The 24,654-nt window shown below is 42.3% G+C and overlaps 1 protein-coding gene across 1 annotated transcript in view; it reads right to left on the minus strand.

Annotated features, from left to right (window-relative positions):
- Nucleotides 1-3,144: 3,144 nt before the first annotated feature.
- Nucleotides 3,145-24,654, minus strand: part of LOC118102254 (cadherin-22) — a 144,093-nt gene continuing 122,583 nt past the window's right edge. The window contains exons 12-15 of the mRNA XM_035148318.2: nt 14,055-14,172; nt 10,984-11,133; nt 10,514-10,615; nt 3,145-4,777 (exon numbers count right to left, since the gene is read on the minus strand). Coding sequence (XP_035004209.1) covers nt 4,236-4,777; nt 10,514-10,615; nt 10,984-11,133; nt 14,055-14,172 — 912 coding nt within the window. The 3' untranslated portion in view covers nt 3,145-4,235. The remainder of the gene's footprint in view (nt 4,778-10,513; nt 10,616-10,983; nt 11,134-14,054; nt 14,173-24,654) is intronic.

Genomic DNA, 24,654 nt, shown 5'->3' on the forward strand with positions numbered 1-24,654 from the left:
TTTTGCTTTCAAGTGGAATCAGCAGAACTTGAAACTCATCATGATTTCGTGATGGACTTTTTTTTTTTACGCCATTTATCATCCTTCAGACTCCTTTCTTTTATATATAAGATAAATCAAAATCATCTTTCATAACTTATCACTATTAAAGTCTGGTTACGTCTGCCCCTGCACACATTTTGTCCTTGCAGCGTCTCATCCTCCACCGGGGCCCACATCCAACATTCAGAATTAAAGACAGGAGCAGCCGCCTTTCTCCATCAGGGCCTCTGTGACTTTGAACAACCTTCCCGAGGAGGCAATGACTGGATCAATATCATCTTAACGTCATAAACCTTATTTTTTGAAGAAGTGTTTATATTTGATGCTGGCACTGTCACCTCAAAGCCCCAAAAAAGTCCCATTTTCCTCCATGTTCTGGTGTAGGTTTCCTCCCACAGGCCTCAGCCTCGGTTGAGCTCCTAATTGCCCATGGGTCTGTGTGTGTTAGTCCTGTGCTAGACTGGTGAGAGTGCCCAGAGTGTGGCCTGCCTCTTTTCCAATGCATGCTGGGAAACTCTCCTGTCCTGCTGTGACAGGATAAACGGTTCAGATAATGGATGCATGTTGGTATTTGATGTGTTTGTGCTTTTTTTCCCCGCTACCCTTATTATTCATACACCAGAAAGACGACATGAATGCTCCCCCAACAATCAAGTCAAATCATCTTGATTGCCCCCTGGTGGCTGGCTGCACTATAGGTCATAAACCCCGCCTGCTCCATGTGAGCAGATGGGACATGGGCCAACCTAAAGAAGTCAAAGTAAACGCGATACAAATGAAAGATAAAGATGGTTTCTGTCATTTTAAATATTCTTATGACACTGATGTGTCTCATTTTTCTGTTAAGTTTGGATTTGAGAGACCGACTCGGGCTCTAAATGACATCTAAAGTACAAGATGGCAGAACCTTTATCTTGGAAATATTAGCTTCAAGAAGTGGAGACATGTTGTCCAACTTTAACACAGACTTACACCTCACAAGTTATGTTTGAATTGAACACCCCTAAATCCTGGTTGATTAACAGACTCATGAAATAAATGCTACCATTGTTTTTGATGCATTTTTGTATGAAATAAATTGAACAATCGTCACAGGCCTGAGTAGTTACACTTTGAAGAGAAACATTATCTTCATCATCATTATACAAGCTTTGAGTGAAGTGCGTGTCTGGGCGTGAGTGACACTTTGAGAATAAAACAGCAACACCGTTCTCTACCTAAGTGCGTTTTTTGTAAAACAAGTCAATGGCCATCTAAACCACAACAGTGATCACACTTAATTAATTCAGATTCTGCAGAGTGCTGCATTTGCATCTGTTGTGGCAGAGCCGGATTCGCTTGTGTGGTGTATTTCAGTTAAATGGATTTGTTGTTACCGGTGAAAGTGAACGTTTTTGTTTTGAATGCGTCTGGAAACTAAATAACGACTGTTTTTCAGCTATGAGGCTGTATATATATATATATGATTGATATTTTCTGAAGCGCAAATTCATATTTCCCCTCCAATGTTTAATCAATTGTCATTACCCAGCCGGGGCCAGAGAGAAGAGACGAGGATATTTAATGTGTACACAAACACCGATCCCCCTGGAGAAGTGTCAATCACAACACATCCCCCTGCATAAATAATGATGACTCTCGTGTTGGCCTTGGAGTTTTGGGTGGGGGTGGGGGGTGGGGGGGGGTGCTCCCTTGTGCAGGTCACCACTAACGAACAGCATTTACTCTGACGAAGATGGAAGATAAGAAAAAACAAGGCTCATTTGCAGGGGGTGACCCGAGGAGCTTTCTTCCCCCCCGAACATGTGCTTCCTCATTTAACCTCAGCTTTTCACAGCATTAGTCACAAGCTTTGGTCGTCACGGTGACATTGACTTGTTCGGAGTTTCTTCCGAGGCGGACACGTACTCACCCCTCCCCGTGCGGCTGTACAGCTTGTGCTGACCTATTTGTGTACATCCTCCCGAACACTGACATTTGTTTTTTCAATTTGTAAACGCTGTCAGGCAAAGGCTGTGATTAATAATAGATGGCTTAATCACTCCTTCGTTACGTAAAATAAATACATACACTGCAGCAGTATATATGGCTCAGTACAGTAAGTGTGCTGCAAACTGGGATTCAAATTATGAAATCAATTTAAGTTTAAACTTTAACCTTGTTAAATTACTCTCCACATTTTCCCGGGATATTCATCTTTAGGCAATTACAGTTTTAAAACGGTCATTTACATAATTAATGATAATAAGTGAGAGCCTGAAATGCAGCAACACCGTGAAGTCCAGCTTCGCCGCTGATCTGATAATTCTTGCAACACTCCTCTAATAGACAGAAAAGAAAATCTGCAATACTTTCCATTTTTTCAACTCTCACCCACTTTAGCTCGATCTGACGAAACCAAAAAGTCTGGAAGCGGTCTTTGCTCAGCAGTGATAGATAATTATTGTTTGAAACACAGTTCAATGTCAACTCTCAGCAAACAATTAGTGGACACAGCAGACCTACTGGTGACAACAAAAAGAGCTGACATTTCCTTTGAAACCCGAGTTATGAAAGCAATTGAATGTGAATGCCAGACACTGTCTGACTGGCCATTTCCGCAGCAGATCATAAAGATGAAAGCAACTTCATATGCCTCGGCGTCCTCCGGTGGCTACGACAATTACAGTCGTTTGGCAGGAGGGAGACAGGAGGGAGCCGCACCGAGAGCCCAGCCTTTGTTTGGCTCTGGCCTGTCATATGGTCTGTTTGCTTCCATCCAGGACCGTTCTCTGAATCTACCCCCGGTGTAAACACAAACTAGCTCCACGATTATTCATATTTCAGGGGACATCTTCAGCAAACAATGAGATGTAAGTTTGTAGCAAAAAAATTAAATATTTATTCGTTGGAATCTTTTCTTTAATTTCCGATACATTTTGCAAGTTAAGGTCGACATTGAATAGGTTGTGGATAACAGGTGGATGTGGACCAGTCCATTAATCACGGTATCAGCCTTGAACCACTCGTTTTTAATTAGACACGACAAATGTCCCTCCCCCCCCCCCCCCCCCCCACCCCAAAAAGGAAACAAAAATATCAAAAGCATAATAAAACGTCTCAGGATATAAAATTAATGGAACATATTGAACACATTCACACACAATTCTGGAATGAGGATTGGCTCCCTGTGGGACGAAGGCGGCCACCAGCCAATTCCATGAAACAGTCATTTTGATTAGTCTTAAATCACTGCTGCGGTTTGTGCCTTATTGCCTTACAAATGGCTGTGGACGGGATAAGAAAAGAAATTGTTGACACACAATTGTCCCTCAGTTTTGTGACCTTCAAACAAAAACAACCCCCCCCGTAGTAAATCACTAAAATACGGCAAAAAAGTATGTCAGGCATCAAGCATTCAGACTGAACTGGCAGCTCTCGGAGTTTCCTTTCAATGCATCTGTTCCCTCTTTCTGTTCGCCATTTTTTTTTTTTCTCTCTTAAGTCGGTTATTTTACAAAAGCGGTCATAGAAAATAAATACAAATATTTTCCAGAATGTAGTTTTTATATGACCCGGGCGCCGTGTCTGCAGCAGCATTGTGTCGAGTCCTCTGCCGTGTTGCCGGTCGTCCTCCTCGTTTCCCCGGTTTCTTCGGCACTTCGGCAGAGTTCACTGTCGCAGCTTTTCATGATGTAATAATGATGTAAAATAAATAAATAAATACATACAAACAAATAAATACATAAATATTTCCTCCTTAAATAAATACTTGTTTCTCAGACAGTTTGCTTTGACGTGTTTTTTTTTTTTTCTTTCTCTGAATTCTGAAAACAGTCTCATAGCTTAAAATAAGGATTTTCATTTACGGTTAGGGGGAGAAAAGAAGTCGTCCCTTCACACGTGACTAGACGTGGACGTCTCTCTTTTGTTCCTCTTTCTCCCAACATCGCCAGAGCTTTCATGTTGACGTCTGAAATCTCACAAAAAAACAATCAGAAGTAAAAAATCTCGAGTTCAAACTTTGACGCCGGGAACTTTCTTTCAAAGAGATAAAGAAGCTGTGCTCTGTTTTAAGGAGTACACAGTGCTGGCTCTGATGATCTCAATAGAGGGCCAGAGGGTGAGAAGAGGAGGCAGAGAAGGAGAAGAAGGAGGAAGGAGGAGGAGGAGGAGAGGGAGTTTAAATGTCTCTCTGCAGAGGAGGAGCTGTGCTAGGATCCTTCCTCCTCTGGGTTTCCCGGAGCGTAGTAGCCCGCCAGTTGCCTGAAACGCGGCCCCCAGTCGCTGAGGTAGGAGAAATCCTGCTCCGAGGAGGTGGACAGCGTGTGGATGGAGCTGAGTGACAGCGCTGGTGAACTGGAGCCCTCGAAGGCGTACGTCTGGAAGGAGTCGTACGGCGGGACCGACAGGTCAGCGTCGGCCTGCTCCACCTTCTTCCGGATGTAGCCTTTGAATAGAGAGAAGTCTGCCGTCGCCACAGCCGCCGCCGCCGCGGTTCCCTCTGCACCACCAGTTCCTCGGCTCGCCTGTATCCACTGCGGCAGTGAGCGAATGTCCGGGCCAGAGTCACAGCTCTTGGCCTCTGGGAAGTCATAGAGGTTCCTCAGGGCACTCATGTCGTATGCCTGAGTGTCCTGCTCCCCTCCGCCCTCGTCATTGTACTTGATGACGTTATCCCTCATGTCCTCCTCGTCCTCTGCCATCCGCTGGCCCTTCCTGTGGCGTTTCAGGGTCAGGATCAGCAAGACGAGAACTGATGGAGAAGGACACAGAATAAGATGCAGAAAGAGATGAAGGCCAAGCTGCATTCCACATTAATACTAAACATGTACGAGTTCATACAGAAAACATTGCTTTTCTCCAGTGTCGGGACATGTTGCACCTTTTTTTACAAAACAACACAGAGGTTGGGATTTGTCAGATGAAGCCGAACAGGAGGATGAGATAAAGCCAGGGAGAGAGACAGGTTCCTATTTAAGGGATTTTATAAACTGTCATTACAGCAAGTCATTTGAAATCTGCAGCTTTAACTCTCTGCACAGTAGACATGGATTAAGATCTGTCAGGCTGAGTTTAAAGAGCTTCCATGCAAAATGCTACCCCTCTTCATGCTGCTAAGAATAATAACATAACAATCCAGATTCAGGGGATTCAGAACTACCAACTTTTCGAAAAAAGAAAATAATCGTACTAAATGTGCACACACACACACACACACACACACACACACACACACACACACACACACACACACACACACGGTGCTGAAAAGGAAACATGCACTGTGCATGATGGATTTGCAAGTAATCTTCCATTTAAAAAAAAATCTAAATCCAAATGTCATTGTAACTTGGTTTCCCCTCCCAGGGCAAAGGCACAGCAGGGGAAGATAATATATTATTAAGTTTTACATTACAAATGCATGAACATTGATTTTTTTTCACAACACTGATTGCCTTGCTCAGAAATATGATTCAAATGGCCTAATGGAGGCCAATCTGTATATCAATACTCATCCAAGTTGAATGAAACTTATTCTCTGTGGTTCCATCACCCGAGTTAAAACAGAGAAGAGACAACCACCTACAAAAAAAGTAAAGAAATACCTCAGAAAATCTGGTTCAGTATTTGGATTAAAAAGAGGAAAACGATGGAGATGGATCACTGATGTGGACTAATGAGAGGGAAACCAAGGCCGTATGCATGGATGAATCAATAGGAGTTTGATTTCAGCTTAGTTATTTTAATTACTGCCCACGTTTCTGATAAGAGAAGTCTCACTTATAGACCTATAGCTTCATCATCTCTCATCGGGGCTGCAAACCCCCGTATGAATCCTGGTGGAGCTTTTCCAATGTCACCCAATGTCATTTCAGAGGCCGTTGAAAAAATATACATGGATGGATTCTGCACACCGGAGAAAAATGACAACGAACAAGTTTGGTTTTATTGATAAGCAGCGATCGTCTCTTTTTGATCAAGGAATTAATTCACAAAGAAAAACGTGGCCATGTTGTTGATTTACAAAACATGGGGAATTTTCTCAAATACAATCATACATCCTGATTAGAGAGAATAACTCTAATAATCCTACTAATAAATTACTGGGATGATACTGTCGTTAGAATTGTGCAGGGACCAATTTTTACATAGATGATTATTTATTATCTCGTGTTGAATGCTGCAGCTGGCGAAACGGGCCTGATTCATTTGTTTACGTCTGTATAATGGAGAACTGATCAGAATAAATGTGATCGTTTCCAGAAGATGTTAATGTCCTCCCACTTTACAATCACGTCCATTAGCGGAGTTAATTGATATGTGCTTTTTTAAACCGATTATCAGGAATCATTCTACATGCAGGGAAATGCCGGCTCGTCGTGCTTGTTATGAAGGAATTTCAGTGATGGATAAAAGAAGGGTAGAAGCCACGTAGCCAAGAGGTGAAATATTTGCCCCGGAGTTGCTCGGCTTTGACTGGCAGCAGGATGTGTTTCTTGTGGCCAGTCAGCTGTGGACTGTGTATCCACAGACAGAATCCCTTTTTTCTTTCTCCAGCTACTCCCCTGAAAGGGATGCCAGTGAGGGGACATTTATAGAGATCATTAACCGGTCGGCACCATGCATCTTCTGGAACAGATAGCCTGTTGCCTAAAACAAATGCCTACAAGCCCACAGAGATATAAAGACCATCAATTATACAGGCATTGTTTGATGCTCCGAAAACCCACCGGTAAAGTCAAACTACATCAATGTCCGGACCTCACATCGGCTGTGTACAGGAAATGTACACGTTCAAGCACATGTATTAATATGCATGAAAAAATGCCCATGGACAAATGTGTTCTTACAAAGTGACCTTCAAAGTCAGGATGTGACAGTAAAACACCATATTTCACCTCCGCTTTCCTTTTTCCGGCTCTTCTCTTTCTCCGGAGCAAAGCAACAGTTTCAAGCGTATGATGTTTACAAATGATCTTGTAAATGGTCTGAGAAATAACTTGCATCGTGAAAACGCCCCGTGTGTTGCTTTCCCAGAAAGCGGCGCCCGTGTAATGAGCCGTGCTGATCTTGAATGGGGACTTCACGCAGGATCTCTGCCTGATAACGTACGGGCGTTCTTCTCTTACATTGTTAGCCGGGCTCCGTTGGGAGAGAGGTGTCTGTAACTATTGTGCTTATTCTTCTCCGCCGTGAATGGGGTGAAGTAATTGCCACTGGGTCGGAGGAAACAGTCATGGTTTGTGGTAAATTGCGGCGCGCGCTGCCGTGCATACTAAACGAGCGCTAAGACAATCACTCTTAATTCAGTCTAATGAGGAGAGTAAGAGGAAGGAAGAAAACTTGATGTTATGAACTCCCTCATACGTGCAGATCAGCTGTTTCTTCAGTAATCGCTGTTAAAAGGAGTCTGTGGCAGATCTGAGGGACGCAGCAGACGATCAGATAACCTCACTTCCTCACTGATAACATGTGACTACCTGCTATGTATACGGCTGCTTGAACTGTAAGCCACTGAAAAGCTATTTAACTTGGAGATTAGCCCGCCTCAGGCAATCTTAATACAATGCCGCTGTACAGATCTTACCTTTGTAGGAAGCACGTGTGGACATGTGTGTATAGCTGCCTCCTATACGTACAAAGCAGGTCCCCTTGTGTACAGATGTTGCGGGGAGTGTTCCTGACAAGACGGTTAATTTACCCTTGGGCTGCGCTGGTTGCCCCCACCCAGGAGTTCATTGCAAGCAGATGGGAGGTAATTGGAATGGATGCATGCAGATGCTGCGGCGCGGTGGAATGGATTCATCACATCAGGCCTATAAATGAGCTGATGGAGGGACTGTTTGTTTGTAAGGTAATTAGGCAGAAATTTGTTTTCATTTTTCTCATCATCCAACAATTGATGTAATAGAGGTGGTCCAGTCTCACGAGAGAGGCAGTGCTGGCTGGCTGGTTAGGCAGTCGCTGCGTGTGGTGTGTGGTGTGTGTGTGTGTGTGTGTGTGTGTGTGTGTGTGTGTGTGTGTGTGTGTGTGTGTGTGTGTGTGTGTGTGTGTGTGTGTGTGTGTGAGGAGACGAGGTGCACGCAGTAATGGTGCTAAGAGAGAATGGATTGCATTGCAGTGAATAGGTGACGACTGATTTAGTGTGTGGATGTGTGCTTAGCATTCGTGAGTGGACACGTACGAAATGTGTGTGTGTGTGTGTGTGTGTGTGTGTGTGTGTGTGTGCGTGTGCGTGTGCAGGGTTAGGTAAAGGAAGGACAGGAAAGTATCGGGCAATGTGCGATGGGAATGATGAGATTGCCGCCGCGCTCCCGTCTGTTTTTCAGAACACACAGCTCGACCCTGCTGATGCCTGCAGCCCTGAGATCTTACCATCGACGTGATGACTGGCAGAAGCCAAGTGCTCGGACTTAGCCTGTACTTCAGAGTGTTGATGAGGCGCGTTCGGTCCATTTCTAACCAATCAGTCACTCCGAGTGGCATGGGCTTAGCACCGATTAGAGTCCCTGACTACTGGAATCAACACGGCACCGTCTACCAAATGTCGGTCTGTCTGTCTGTATGTGGAATGCATGAACCGGTCATCTTATCAGCTTCACACCGAAGAAAGTGTTCGGTGCCAAGTTCAGTGCAGTTCGGACATGCGATATATTCAATATCAATGAAAATTCAATTAACAGCGCTCTGTTGCAGTCCGTGGGGGCGGGGCAGCGTGCTAACAAAAATAAAACGTCTTCTTCTAGGTGCCTGGATAAACTGCAGCAGTGGGATCTAACTGTGGCTCAAAATTGCCACCAGATCATTTTGATAATTTGATTATTTTCATTTCATCACATTGGACCGAGACACAGACACACGGCACAGGAGCTGATCTCAGTCACGGCAACAACACTTGACTATTAATCCTTCAATGCAGATAAACCAGGTAGGATGGACACAATGTTTTCACTCTAGACTGTTCGTAAAAAGCTCTGCAGACAACAACCTCCATGCAAACAATAAGTGACAGTATATAATGAATAATTCAGAATCAGGCACAGGAGCATTAACACAGGCCGAGCATCAGCCTTTTCCAAACAGGCAGGTTGAGAACGGGCACTGCACTAGTTTCATTAATGGAATCAAAATGGCTCATGAGACGATACCAACATTTTGAAAGTCTTTGGCACAAGTGTGATACGTCTGCTTCTCCTGTTTAGAAAAATAAATTGTCCCATGCACGTCCCTGCACAGGGTTGAGCTTTTAAAGTTCAAATAATAGTTTTTTACTCAGGCCTTGGAGAGGATGTCATCTGTCCCAGGATACCAAAACCACCGCACACTGCAAACACAGTTTTCTTCTATTTTTTTTATAGCCAGCAGAGGCTGCCTCAGATTTGAACATAACATTTTTTGTTGAGGCTCTAAAAGCCACGATAAATAAATTATGCTCGGCTTTTGAAGTTCACTACAGTGGATGGTTTGGTCAATGGAGACAGAGGTTTAACAGCCCTCATTAGGAGAGCTCTTAAACAAAACACAAAGCAAAGTCAAGCCTCGGTAACTGCTGCCTCCTGTCACATCGTCCATCATTCACTGCCGGCACGGTGTAAAAATGTGTAGAGGCAGGAGCGGGGGAGACAAAACAACATGACAGCGATGTCGTTTCTCGCTGTCACTGAGGAGTGGGATGCAGAGATGTGCAGGAGGGGGAGAGGGAGAAGGCAACTCATAAAATTTTCAAATATGACAATACCAAACCTCTTCATTCCCTGAGAGGGTGAGCATGTGCGTGCATGTGTGTGTTATGTGCATGTGTGTGCGTGTGTCTGTGTATATATATATATATAAATATATAAAAATATATCAAAGAATGTCTGGAAAGCTTTTCTTACTTAAAGCCCTACTGTTCCAGGGGGATACAACTGCTGAGGCAGCTCTTTCGCCTGTTTGCTCTCCCAACCCCCCCCCCACACCACTTTACTCCCATTCATTCCGTCTGTGTTCAGAGGATCAAAGTCGCTCGGTATCATTCATACACCCAGACATCATGTTTGCCCGGCTCTTTAAACAAAAGCTCTCTTCTCATAACTGAAGCAAACAAAATATCAAACGGGAGAGCCACTCGTGAAAGAGAGATGAAAAATTGATTGTTTTTTATTTATGTCATTCGTCTTGGTTTTTTTTCCTGCCACTGCATGCGCAATTTCATTCATGAAATATAGATAACTTCTAAATCTGGTCAATCCATTAAAAGACACATGTTCTCGTGCATGAATTTATGAGCAGAAGACATGAAGTCATATACAGTCTTTTCCCTCAGACTTGCCTCTTTTAAGGGAACCTGTCCCTATTGAACCCCATGCTCCTGCTGGACCTGCTCCAGTAGTTGACCCCAGAAAAGCAATTCTTATCAATTGTGGTTATCCATCCATCATCCATCCGTCCATCCATCCATCCATCCATATATATATATATATATATATATATATGAGTACATCCTTACCTATGAGGATGAGCATGCAGACCAGTAGTGCTATAAGCGCCCCAGGGCTGAGAGCAGCACTCATTACATAGGCTGTGGCATTGCAGGACTGGATGGCTCCGTCTGTGTTGACAGGAAAAAAATAAATAAAAACACAGTATATTTCTGAACGTATTCAACACAGGTTATGATTCTGTTTACTGGACAAGGATTAATCACTGTTTTATCAAGAGAAAAGAAAAAAACTGTGCGTTATCATGCATGCATTGTATCTCCATCCGGCCGAAATTCACTCAAGGGCCATTTGTCTGCAGATTTATGGCCGTGTGATATTTGTTTTTCCGCAAACATAAGCTGATAAGAACTGTTTGCTGACCAAAACAATGTCATGTAGATGACCTTTTCCGCTGTGCTGCTGCTGCTGCTGCTGCAGAAAGGTGACAGTGACGATAATGTTAGTAATGGTGCAGCTCCCGCAGTCTAGTTCTCACCAGTGTCGCAGCCGCAGACGTGGATGGTCAGGGTGCCTGTGGAGCTCAGGGAGGGAGGCCCGCTGTCGACCACCAGGATCGGCAGGAAGTACACATTCTGCTCGTGGCGGTTGAAGCCTGACCGCTGGGTCCGGATGCCGGCCGTGTTGTCTGGGTGGCGGTGGGAGTGCATTGGGGTCGGGGGAAGGATCGGAGACAAGACACAGCAGAGGATTGCACATGAGTGATTCAATGTTTGAAGAACAAAACCTTTTCGTCTGCTCGCTGATGTGCGTTTCTTTTTTTTCTTCTTTTACCTCGCTGCTTTAAAATTTATGATCTCAATCCAGTGAGTGCTTTTATGACCCTGGTTGTTTTTTACTCCCCTCAACTCAAGACTGTACTTACTGATCGAGGAAAATATAAAAAAAGACACAGTTGATCGTTACTAAGATATCAAGGCAAATCATACTTTTCAGAAATGTAAGATGTTTGACATTTGATTCAAAAGCAACAATGAAAACAACCTCAAGTAAATGATCGAGTGCCGGAGCCGTGAATAAAAGAATAAACACTGACTAAATCGTTTTCAAAAAGCCACAGTTCACGGACTCCAAAAGAAAGGCTGTCGAGTCAACTCGGGGTTAAATGACTTCACTGTGAGCAGCTTTCGTGCGATTCATTTTTATCTAGCAAACATAAAAAAAAATGAGTGAGGGAGCCACTGTTTGAAATTAAACTTCTCTGCCAGAGACATGGATAAATGTAACGTAGAATACAGGAGGAGGCTTTGACAAATAGAGTGGGAGCCGCTTTGTGGGTAGACTTGCATAGAGGATACCGAGCAATCCATCTCCAGAACATATATCACCATTATCCATGTCGCCCCGGAGCTCCTCTGGCACGTGTAGAACAATCTTCATATTACCATTTATGTACGGGAACGTTACACCGCTGACTTTGTCATTTTGACTTTTACACAGCGTTCTCTTTCCAGGGCTGAATACACACAGACGGTGGCATCTGTTGCAGTTTCAAATCAAAACCCTCAATAGCCATATTTCACATGATATGTAAAGTAAATTTCTATCTTTTTTTTCCACCAGCCTCATATCACATTACATTGCTTTTTAAACAGGGACGTTAGGGACATGAGCACAGGTAGTGTTTTAGCAACACGGGGGAAAAAAAAGAATGGCTGTTCATCCTCGTGTGTCACGGCTTAGAGACGGAACACGATGTGAGGCCATGATAGGGAAAAGAAGAAGTGACAGATTGAAAGTGACAGGTTGACAAATGTGTCCATGAAAAGAGACACCGGAGTGGAGAAAAAGAGGGCGGGAGGATGAAAAGTCCGTGTGGGGTTCTGTGTCTTTCAAAATAAATCTATAAACAGGATCAGCAATAGTGTTTGTCTTGGTATATAAGGTATATTAATGAATATATATTTTGTTTTTACAACTGTGTGTGTGTATGAGTCCATGTCTCTGAGGACATTTAGGTCATTACATGCAAATTCAATCCGTTCGATGGTTAAGACTTGGTTTTAACGTTCATATTTTACTATTTTAGGTTAGGCACTAAGTCATAGTCTCCTCAACATAAACACTATTTCACTCTTGCATGTAGACGCACATCTACACACATCACATCACATCACACGCTGAAGTGGAAAAAGATAATGGTGTTTGTGCATGTGTACATTATATACGTTGTTTGTGCGTTTGCTCTTTGTGTGAAGGAGAGAAAGAAAAAGCAAACCGCGTGTATACTTTAAATAGAATGTGTTTATACGTTATACAAGGCTTGGGTTATTCGTTTATGCTTTCACGTGCATGTGAGCGTCACGACTTCAGGAGAACGCCGCAGCCTCCGCACTGTGACATTTCCCAAGCTCAGGCTGCTCCCCTGACATTTTCCTGGTGTCAGATCAATCTTGATTTAACCAGATGTCACATTCACTTAGGTACACGTTGCTAAACGTGGGATCTGCAAGCATGTTTGCAAAAACAGACGAGCATGAAAAAAAACAACAACAAAAAAAAACCTCTTCCTGACAAAGCCGAGTCATCACAGGGGAAAAGTGATTTTAATGTTTTCCTACGCTGTGCAGATACTGACATAAAACTGTGTGTGTTTTCGCAGAATAACAATTTGATGACACTTCAGAAAATTACATAAGCTGTTGACATCGTGTTTAAGAGGAATCGAGAGAAACTTCTGTGTAGTGTTCAGTAATTTATTTCAAGGATAATGACATTCAGATCAAATCCCCCTACCGTGTGGAAACAATGCTCTGCAAAGCGTTTAACCTCAAATACTGAAGCAAACTTTAAACAAGAAGAACTGTCAAAAATTGTCTTGTCTGCAAGTACAGAGTGTCACACATGCAGGGGCATGTGATCAAATGAAAAAATGTCAGGCTGCTTGCAGCACCAGAACAGGTGGTGTTTTATATGAAATTAAATAATTTTAAAAATCCGCCTGATAATGAGGTGACCTCTAAATCGCAGACTCTGAAAAGTCTCTTGAAATTGTCAAAAAGCTTCCCACAGTGTTCTCTATGATATGTTTCGTGTTAAAATGTCAACCAGCTGGCACCTGAGTGAGGAAACTAAGACGTCGAAATTACCAGCGAGTATTCAGACAATGTGTTTTTGAAGTCTTGGGAGCAGCAGTCTTTCAAACTAACTCAATACTGCCTTAAGGTCTACATTGACAGAACACCCTTAAGCACTTCGCCAGACTGTCAGACTGCCAATCACTGGGGGGAATGCAGAAATCACTTTAAACTCTATCTGTCTTTACGAGCTTTATCGTGATCTCCAACATTTGAGTCAGGGAAAATGTGTTGCTGTACTCCTGCACATTTTAAAATTTGCATTCAATCATGTACAAATGAAAAAGTGAGAATGGGACCGGACAAGGAGATGAATCTGTGACCGAATGAATAATCCCAAAAGGCTGGGACGGACTGGACGCCCACTGTACCACACTGGCCTGGAAATTCCATATATACTTGTTGTTATTTAACATCAAATGGTGCCATGAGCTACTCAAATATGCTCCTTCACCCCGATATGGCCTCTCACCTTTAACATCCCACAGGGTGAAGTGTCGATTGCTGGAAGCCTCGGGCGCCAGGGTGAAGAAGAAGCGATGTCCAGTTTGTGGCTCGTCTCTATCCACCACACTGATGGTGTGAATTAGCTAAAGACAGAGGGACAACCAGAGTGGGAAAGGACAGAGAAGGACAAGAACAAGAAGAAGAAAAAAACAGGTTAGATTTTCTATCAGATCCACTCAACAGGAACAAGGAAATGAATATAGAAAGCACTAAAACTTTACATTTCAAATGCTGCTTTCATGGGGGAGGGAGTGAGGTGGAGTGAACGTACTCGGATGCAGAAGACACAGAAGGTTTCCCATGAAAGTGCAGTTCAAAGGGTGGCACAGTCTCAAAGAGATTTTAAAAAAAAAACGTCTTTGTCCAGGAAGTTGACACAGTAATACAAAAATGTCTTGATGTTAGAAATACAAAACCGTTATAAAGTACCTTCCTGAAAAGCCTCTTTTTGAACCCAGAAGGACAGAGATAGTGTGTGAGGCTGCCACGTTTAGCTCTGAGAGGGAGCAAAGTGAAAATGCTAATGTTCAGGGGAACAGAAGACACCGGCACTCGGCGAGGGTGTCGTCCTCCTATCTAATGCAATGGTAGTAATCCACATTCACAGATAAAACTCAAATAAGATCCAATTTCCAGAACTTTGTGTGGACACAATAAGGTGAGATAGGATTCAGAGTGAGCTGAACAGCTTCTAACAGTCCCTGGAGATCCTTTCACCCAAACACAGGCCTCTCAGTGACGATTCATCCTCCTCTCATCCTATTACTCCGCAGCCGGCATCAAACCACCGACTGATAAATGATATTTTCACTTCGCAGCCTTCGTCCGTGTTTCCTCTGCTGGCACACAGTGTACGAGTCCACATTTTTCTTATTATTTAGATTTTTCCTCACTTTTGCTTACTGCACACGCTCATGAAAAAGAAGCAAAAATTGACTCCGGATAAAGAAGTTGTAGAAAATGAACAGTGCAGGAAAAATACACAATTTGTTTTTTTAAAGTAACTTAAAGCTAGGGTGTATATATTTTTTTAATTTGGACTTGTATTTTAATTTTATACGCACACACACAAAGATACACTAAGAGAGACATTTAAGGAGAAAACGATGGTGAGGAAATGAGCAAAAACAAACCAAACACACATCTCAACAAGGAGAAATACTAATAACACATATTGTTCGTAATATTATAAAAATGGAATTATGGTGTCTGATTTACTGATGAACAGATGTGAAACAATGTTCAGAGACGGATGTATGTAATTTGCTTTAGGTGGACATTTTCAAAAACAATATTTGCTACAACACTTATTTAGGAAAGATAAAAGCTATTTCAATATCAAAATGTAGTCAGTATAAGACACTTCAACTCAAAGAAAAAAAAATCTTGATTTCCCCCATGAATCTTTTCCCAGACGGAGTAAATATCTTTAACAATTCTAAAGCATATAGACAAATGTGCAGGTTCATTATTTGCTTCGGCCAACGAGGGACGCTAGAACTTCAACTTGCCGGAAAGAAGAATCACTGGAGACAAACAACATGAAGTTCATCTTGTTTAAACTTAAAATGTATAGTAAAGTTTCCTCAAAGATACAGAATATATCTCAAAATGTAGCCGTGCGCTCAGAGGATCCTGTGACCCAGACCCATTGAATGGCCTGGCAGCAGAGACACGTTCCCCAACGAGGCCACAACACTTCTGGCACAGAGGCTTCAGGCTGTGACGTCACTATGGCTGACTCACCGATTCCTGCATTAGCTGAGACAGCGGACACAACAATGATGAGGTAGGTGACGGGCTGTAACAGCAGGAAGCAGAAACTCCCCCCCCTGTGCTGTTCGGCTGCATTTTATCACAGTGTCTTAAAAGTTTAATCTTGTAAAGTGTGTGTGAAGAGAAACCCAATAATATTTTTAATTGTAAGTCAATTTCCCCCCCCAAAAAATACAGCATGTTGTTGCAAAATCTTTACTAGTCTCACATCAGTCTGATGAGGAAGACGGTAATTTGAATAATGCTTGCTTGCTTGGAGCTCAGGAAAACTATTGTATTTCTTAGTGTAAAAAAGGAGTTTTTCACAGAGAGGTTGAGATTTTGCCTCAGATGCTTAGATAAATTAGTACTATTTTAGTACAAATATTATATTATTAACATCTCTTCATACAAGTATCTAAAAATGACTGTAAGTATATGATTTGTTGACGTGTGGTCTTACAATATCCAGAATGTTTCCAACAATGTTCAAACCAAGAGAAATCCCCCAATTTTTTTCAAGGTAACGAGACGTTTCATGTACGACTTATGACTTTAAGGAAAACACACACTGCTAGCCAGTTAGCAAGTTGGCTGTTCTTATAGATCCCTTGTAATGGATCATGATTATTCTTTGCCGGTTGCAACGTTATGTGAATAAAACATGAATACTTGACCTCATCCGTGAAAATGATTTGCACCTGAATTTTCATCAGCAACTCCCATGATCCCACGCTTCTTCACAACGTCCTTAAATTATGTCTTTTGTTGTTGTTTTGATCGAGAGGCCCCTAGTGGCCAAAGTTACATATTCTTTGTTTGAATAACACGTCGACTCCATTTGTCTAGTTGATTTTCTACTGGCTACCGCTGTAAGAGCTGACTGGTTCCCTACAGCACTGTGGAAATAACATCTGCATTTGTAGTATTTGTTGCAGTAAAATAGGACTCTGCCATCGTTTTCCTCTTTTGGTTGCAGTCTCCAGAACCGGTACTAACGGAGCCATTTCTCAGAGCGATTAAAGCGAGATGTTGGAGGCTGTAATTCCTTTTGTCTGCTCCCACAAACACTCGCCGTATCAGATAAGATTGAGGGAAGTTCACTGAACTAACACTCAGGTGTTACACAAGCAGTCTCCTCTTTAGAAGGCAGCGTTTTAAGCTTCATTCGCCGGACTGAACTCCTCCCGTCGATCTATTCTCCTCCACCTCTACGCCTCTTCAATCTGCTCCCTCTGTTTATCACTGCGATTTTCCTCCTGCTCAGCATTTATCTCCTCCTCTGTACCCATCTTCTCCTTTCCAGAAAAATGTGTCGCTCATTCATCATTCGACCGCAAACTGATGATTCAAGCAACAACAGTGTAGATACACCTCTCACCTTTCATCTGCTTTATTTACCTAGTTTATTTTTCCTGTCTCTGTGTTTGTCAGCCTCGTTCACCTTTACACAAAACTCTGAATTGTGAGTCTGAGCCGTGTCTCTGTGCGTTACTGTGACTAAGAAACTGCCAAGCGCACTTCCGGGCCCGGTGCACCTTCACAATAAACCACTTCACAGACATGGAACAGGCTTAGTCATACCCACAGCTCACAGGGTCAGGGAGCCTGTTTGGGATAATATGGCTTACTTTGTAATTACAAAACGCTGTGGCATGATTTCAGGGTAAATCCCACGCTTCTTCCTCAGCAGGCTGCGAAATCCGCACAAAAGAAAGACGCAAGTACATGGAAATGGCCGCGAGGAGCTGCAGCCTCTGTTCCTCAAAATGAACACGTGACCTCACAAGCCTTCGCCAGCGTCCAGCTTGAGATCTAAATTCTTACAAATTAAAACAAGACGAACAAAAGTGAAAATAGATGCTACCTCATGAAGGACTTTATATTGCAAAAAGTACATTCACTGAAATGAAATGCACTTCTCTTTAACAAAGCAGACTTATTGTTAGTATCAGCTACTTTACAATATTTATGCTTGACAACTAAAAATGGATTAAACTCATATATTTGAAGTTATAGACATTTTGAACCACTCACAAACCAGCTCTGTATAACTGCATCAAACGATCGTTTTGTTGACATTCACATTAAACTTTCCTCTTATACAAAGATTATATTTCTGGTCGTCTCACGTGGACTAAGCCTTAGACTGCTGGGGGAACTCCCATGATGCACTGGGCACCTCTTCTCTTTCTCTCTATAACGTATTTATATCACACGAGATATTAACTTTGTGTCTTCTCCCTCCTGACGTTTGATCTTTTCCTTTCTATGCTAATTCTGCAGGAATCTCTGACTCCACATCGGATTCTACATCCCAACTGTTATTCTTCTTATTCTTAACATTATTACCTTCTTATTTATATTACTGATGTTATTACTGATACCTTAATGCAATTATTATTGTCATTATAACGACCAGTGCTTAAATACAACAGTTCATGATCTCTCTCTCTTTCTGCTGGGGGAATTCTTCCCGTTAAAAGGCTGTTTATTTTGCTCTCTACTCTTTTGCCTCCTGCTCGCTCATCGTGGGAACCGCTGGGCTCCTCTCTCTATAATATTGAAAGGTCTTGACCTACTACGAAAAGTGCCTTGAGATAATGCCTGCTGTGATTTGGCGCCGAACAAACAAAATTGAATTGGATTGAATGGCTCGGGATGAACCAGTGTTGTGTTTGCGAGGCGCCGCTGCTCCAGAAAAAGAAGCAAATTCATCACATTTGTTTGGGAAGAATAATGAACCTGATCTGAGTGTGAGTGCCAGTGTGTGCAATTGGGGTCAAAGGGTGTGGTTTTTGCATTGGATCAGAGTATTTCCTGTAATGAGGCGTCCAAACCTGCCACACTACTGTTTGTACCTCATATTACTCATTGTACACCAGGAGGAATGCTTTAGTGCAATGCGATTTTAAGTTAAAGGTGAATTTATAGTCGATGTAAAGAAACGGAAAAGGTTTTGCAAGGTCAGGGAGTAGCTTTATTTTATTATAGTTTTTACAGTTAACCCTAAATTACTGGCTTTTGCGACATGTCTCATTACTGCATAGGAGACTACTGCCATGCAATAACTGTGTTTAAATGTATTATAATATATGAATATAAATGTAACAAGTGAATTTCCCCGATGTGTGGATAAATAAAAGTTCTATCTATCTATCTATCTATCTATCTATCTATCTATCTATCTATCTATCTATCTATCTATCTATAAATTCACACAGGACAGAACTCATCGTTAACAGAGGGTCTGCATTGTGAAATGGTTTCTCTAGATGTGTCTTAATGGGGCTAACAACCTTTTAATTATCAGACATGTAGAAGTCCTTTGTTCTGCTCAGCTATTTTCCATTGCATCACCCATAAGCGCAGACCCACTGAGACGAAGCAGAGGAGCGCTCAGTCCGGAGTGATCCGTGGAAAATGTGTGCTGTACACCGAACCCAGGCCTGATCTTATCCTCTCATCACTCTCTCCCTCTCAGATTTTACGTCTGAAGGTAAGAGAATAACGAGCAAAGAGACGAAGCCATAAGCAAAAGCTCTATTATCAACCCATTTCTTTGAAGAAATATGAACAGCGGTGAAGATGTAATAAGTGAGCCGTGATCCGCGTTCTGCAACTGTGCCCTCAGCAGGGGGACTCTCAGGCGGCCGCGTCTCGAAGTGAGCGCAAACTGCTGTGGGAGAGAGAGAGAGGGGGGAATGCGAGAGGAGGAGAGCGAGCGTGTGGGAGTTTATTGAGCAGCTATAGCGAAGCTCCCTGAAGCACAATCACCTAATTAGATTTCTATCAAGCAGTCGCCTTTCCTGACCCCCTTAAATCTCTTGCATCTAGTAGGGGGACTCTCCCAAAAGTACAGCCCATCCGCGCTCGAGGTGCCTGCAAGGTCAAGGTCGCGAGAGGGAGACGGCTTTCTCGTCCGCAGCAGAAATCTGAAGTTTCTCCATGGCATCGACGAGGTCATGAATAAATAAGGAAAAATACACAACAACTTCAAAAAAGCCGAGCAAAAGTCATATCTAAAGTTATTTCAAAGTGGACACCCCATGATGTCAAGTATTGATTTCTCTGTATATATCTCTGAGCTGGATTCAACTTGCATGGCTGGTTTCATATTTTAGGGGTAGAGTCAGATTAAACACCAACATGTTTATTTCCGATGATCGTCCTAATTGGTATGTTCACATTAGCTGCAGAGATTTTTGAATTTGTAAATATGTGGCAAATATAGAATAAACTTGTCTGTGCATAGGTCGTCGAGCTGGATGGTTTATTGGGTCAACACCAGTTAAACATTAAAGTGTCTATTTGATATATTGTCCGGAATCTGTTGGTGGTGATGGCAGCCATCGTTCACACTGAAAGTCTGAGACAATCCACACTACAGTTACTTTACACTGGGTTGTCATCTTGTCGTCATTCCATTAAAAACCGTGGTCTCCAGGAAAATTACAGAAATGGGGATTGGTTAAAACCCATATAATATAAAGCACAAGCAGCCGGGTGTTGTCATTGTGCCAAAAGAGTTTGGAGTAGTTTGACTGAAAAGCAAAAATCAATGTTTTTTCTCAACCTTGACAAGAACTTTTATTTACCGAAAGTCCACCACCAGACTTGTTTTTAATCATCATTTTATAATTAGGACCAGGAAATCCATCCTGGGGACATTTTAGATTTCACAGACAAGCTTTATTTAAGCTTGAGGGCTTTGCACCAGCAGAGAACCACTGAAGCACCAGAGGAACTGCAGAACATGACACGTATCAGACATTGAAAGCACCTAGACCGTTCTGCTGTAAACATCGGGATGACAAAGACTACTGATGGATACTGAATATACCCGTCTGTCTGGTCCGATGCTTCGTTCAATACAACGTTAATAATTAAACGACTGAAGGGAAAGGCATCGGGTAGAGTAGAATAAATGACTCACGTTGTCTTCTCTGTCAAAACCATAAGTCTGTCTGGGGTTTATCTTCCATTCACTTCTGTTGTGTTTTCCTTTTTGCACCATTTCTCTAATGTGCATGGAGTGAGTAAGTGTTGGGCTCCTGTGTGTGTGTGAAGGCAGTGTTTGTGTTTCAGACAGGCTTAACATTTTCAAACCGACTCTCCCAGGGTTTGGAGGTTGGCAGCGCCGTGGCCGAACTGAGGTGATCTGCCGCAGTGACCCACTCAGCCAGTTGTGAGACAGCGAGGCAGAGCTGACAGGCCTGCGGTACCCCGGGCCATACTTAGTATTTGGCTTCCTGCCCTGCCTTTTTTCTCCTACACACATGGCACAATATGATATCTGTCCCTCTGCATTTACTCAGATAAATACCATGAGGTGGGCGAGGGACGGCCTGATGGGCGCAGATTGTGTTCACGCAGCAGATTGGAGACGTGGATGCAAGATGGTAGAAATGGATTTAGAGCTTGTGACGAATAATATCAATAACAACACAAAGCTAAGATTTCTATTATTTAGTCTGATACAAGACATGGCTGAGATAGTTAAACTGCATCACATCTTAAAATCTTAAAAGAAATTGGTGCCCTGGTAGAGGCAGTGCAGACCGCATGTTCTGAGTCCTGATCCTAAAACTCAGACTCTGGCCTCATGTCATCCCCCCCTCTCTCCTGCAGGTCCTATCCTTCTACACTTTCTAGCAAAAATATAATTGAGGCAGAAAATACATTATGTAAAAAAATAAATTAGGAATATTCAGCATAGCGATCACCATGGCAATTATTTCTGCTCCACTGTTGGCTTTGTTTATATAAATTTACAAGCAATGAGATAATATGGAGAAAATGATTTACATTTGCATTCTATGGATTTACATACCACCATTATCCAGAGTAACTTGCAATTAACCGAAACAGCAGAACATAATTTGTATGAATATAAATGTGAATAGAAGTTCAAGTGTGTGTGTGTGTGTGTGTGTGTGTGTGTGTGTGTGTGTGTGTGTGTGTGTGTGTGTGTGTGTGTGTGTGTGTGTGTGTGTGTGTGTGGTGAGGGAGGGAGGGGTGGAGGGAGAGAAAGAGAGAGTTTGAGGCCGAGGGCAGAAACCAACAGGACATCCCTCTATGTCCTGTTTTTACACATTCGCTGCTAATGAGACAAGAACTCGCTTCCAGTCAAATCCTTAGTACAGTTAAAGAAATAAAAAAGATCTGCTGAACTGACTTAAAGAAGCATCATGGAGTGAAATATGTTCATAACTAGATTTGGATCGTATCATTTATCATCGCATGCATTATATTTTATACAACTATATTGATATCAAAATGAACAACTGCAGTCTATAAATACTGAGAGAATATTTTCATCCAAAAGACCAAGTTATAAAAACCAGCTGTTGTGAAGCGAGACACGGAATCGAAGAATTAGTCTCGAACAAGAAAACATTTTTTAAATTGAAAATACTTTTCTAACTTATTAACATTAAAAGAGTTCAATTCAATCTCTAACGTGAAGTCGCGGGTAAATTGGAATTTGCCAAACCTGAAACTTCTGAGGACAAATAACATGTTTTCTCAACTTTTTTTGAAAGATTTGCACCGATCAGTGTTCTCTAAAGCTCTCACAACATGTCACATTTTTACTAAAAGGTTGTCTCCTCTGACACAAAACCCCATAATGCAATAGCTGTGTTGCCCTATTTAGTTGTGGGGTCTTTAAAGCAGAATAAAGGCATGAAACTGTAACTGGCGGCAAAACAAGAAATGCGGCATTCACGGAGGAAGAAGCAAAAGAAACATCATTGCTCGCTTGAAAAAACATTATTATTATAGACAGCGGGGGTGCCAACCGTTTTACCTCAAGGACATGCAATGCAAAGAAAGAAAAACTTCACATCAAATAGGTAAAAAGAGACATATTTACTGTGCAGAAGAAGCAGAAAGTGATGTGCCAGAAATGGATTAAACATGCCTTCCATTCTCCCTTATTCCTTCTTACTGTAAAGCTACTTCTTCTGCTATCTCTTTCCATCAGGACATCGACCTGCATAACACCCCGGCCCCGTGGATAGAAGGTGACAAGCTATTTAACACTTTGTGTCATGGCCCTGCCTTGAACTGTGTCCTCAAGCAAAAGAGCTGCTTAGCCATTTTTCTTATTTACTTCTCAGCCAACCCTCCGCTCCCCCCCCCTCCCTCCACTTGCATTCTCCCTCTAAACACAAACAAAATAGGTTGTGTTGCCAACTCTCAAATGCGATCAAACCCAACCGCGGTTAAAAGGCTTAGGTTAATCTGATTTTCTCTGTGGTTCCACGGAAAGCCAGGCCCGAGCCAGGGAGCTGACACTCCATGAAAGAGACTGGGTGATAACACGGCGCACAACCGGAGACAATGGAGCGCTCCTCATTAGCTCAGTAAACCGGGGGTTGATCTGACATATTAAGAGCGTGTCAGTGAAGGCTACGCGTGAGCAGCATGTGTGTGGGTGTGTGATACATGTCTTCGTTTCATTGTAGCGTCGGAGAACAGCGATGCACGGCTGTGTTTATGATATTGATCTAAACAGGGAAAGCAAATGCATAATGTATCTGTATTTTAGATGGATAGATGGATAGATGGATAGATTACACATTGATGGATGGATAGATACATGATAGATGGATAGATAGATAGATAGATAGATAGATAGATAGATAGATAGATAGATAGATAGATAGATAGATAGATAGATAGATAGATAGATAGATGTGAAACAGACACTTAACATAGCAGGAATAACAATTTTCTAACTTCAGATTTCCGTTCAACAACAGCAAGGTGTGAGCAAAAAAAGTGAGCAAAGTGCACGTTCTCTGGTCCAGAGGCACACACACACACACACACACACACACACACACACACACACACACACACCCACACCCACACACACACACACACACACACACACACACACACACACAGCCCGACAGTGCTTGACGTCTATTGCAGGTGAAAGCAAAATGGACTTAATTATACCCATTTCCGAGAGCCGTTGCCCTGTATCCAAGTTTCCAAATTGATGAAAAACATTCTGGGGAGACTAAATTGAAACAAAATTGAAGCTCATTTTACACGCAAACATCTGTTGGCTGATGCTTATGCCTCTGGTTTACTCCTTTGGCGGCTTATTTTACTGAATAAATAAGTGCATCCTGGGAAGCAGAAGACATCAAAGTGCTTGAACATGTCAGGCAACGTTCCTCTGCTTCAACAGATCCCCCTACTTTTGACTTCTGCCTTTTATATTGTAAACTAAAAGAGCCCCATAAAAAATCTGACAATATTCTAGCAATGTTCTAATGGTAACTTTACATTTAATTGGAAGCCTCTGCAATGTATTTATTTTTATGTGTGACAGTTAAATTGTCGGCAGAGCTAAAGAACCAAAAACACATAATTTTAGTCTTTGCTGCTTTTAGACTATTTTCAGTTCCATTCCGAGTTCCATTATTAAAACAATAATTGGTTGCACCAGTATTTGTTTGTTGAAGATATTCTTTCAATGTGACGTGACGTTGGCTTTATCTTCTGCTTTACCCTGATTTCAGATTGTTTTTCACTCTCTGATGCTTTTACAAATTGAATGGTTTATTGGAACCAAACAAATATACTGTTGGTTATAAACAATTAATGTGTGATAAGCCTGTAGCTCAGGATTGGTCTCGTGAGAAACCTAAAAACAGTGTCACTTCCAAAAAATACGTCTTTACATAACTTTATATTATTTTCATTGTAAACATTCACATGTTGGCAACATGGAGCCTTAATGTAGATCTGTGCGTGAGCATGAAGGACGTGTTTGCTGGTGTGTGTGT

Source organism: Hippoglossus stenolepis, chromosome 3 (genome assembly GCF_022539355.2).
Source record: "Hippoglossus stenolepis isolate QCI-W04-F060 chromosome 3, HSTE1.2, whole genome shotgun sequence".
Classification (NCBI taxonomy): domain Eukaryota; kingdom Metazoa; phylum Chordata; class Actinopteri; order Pleuronectiformes; family Pleuronectidae; genus Hippoglossus; species Hippoglossus stenolepis.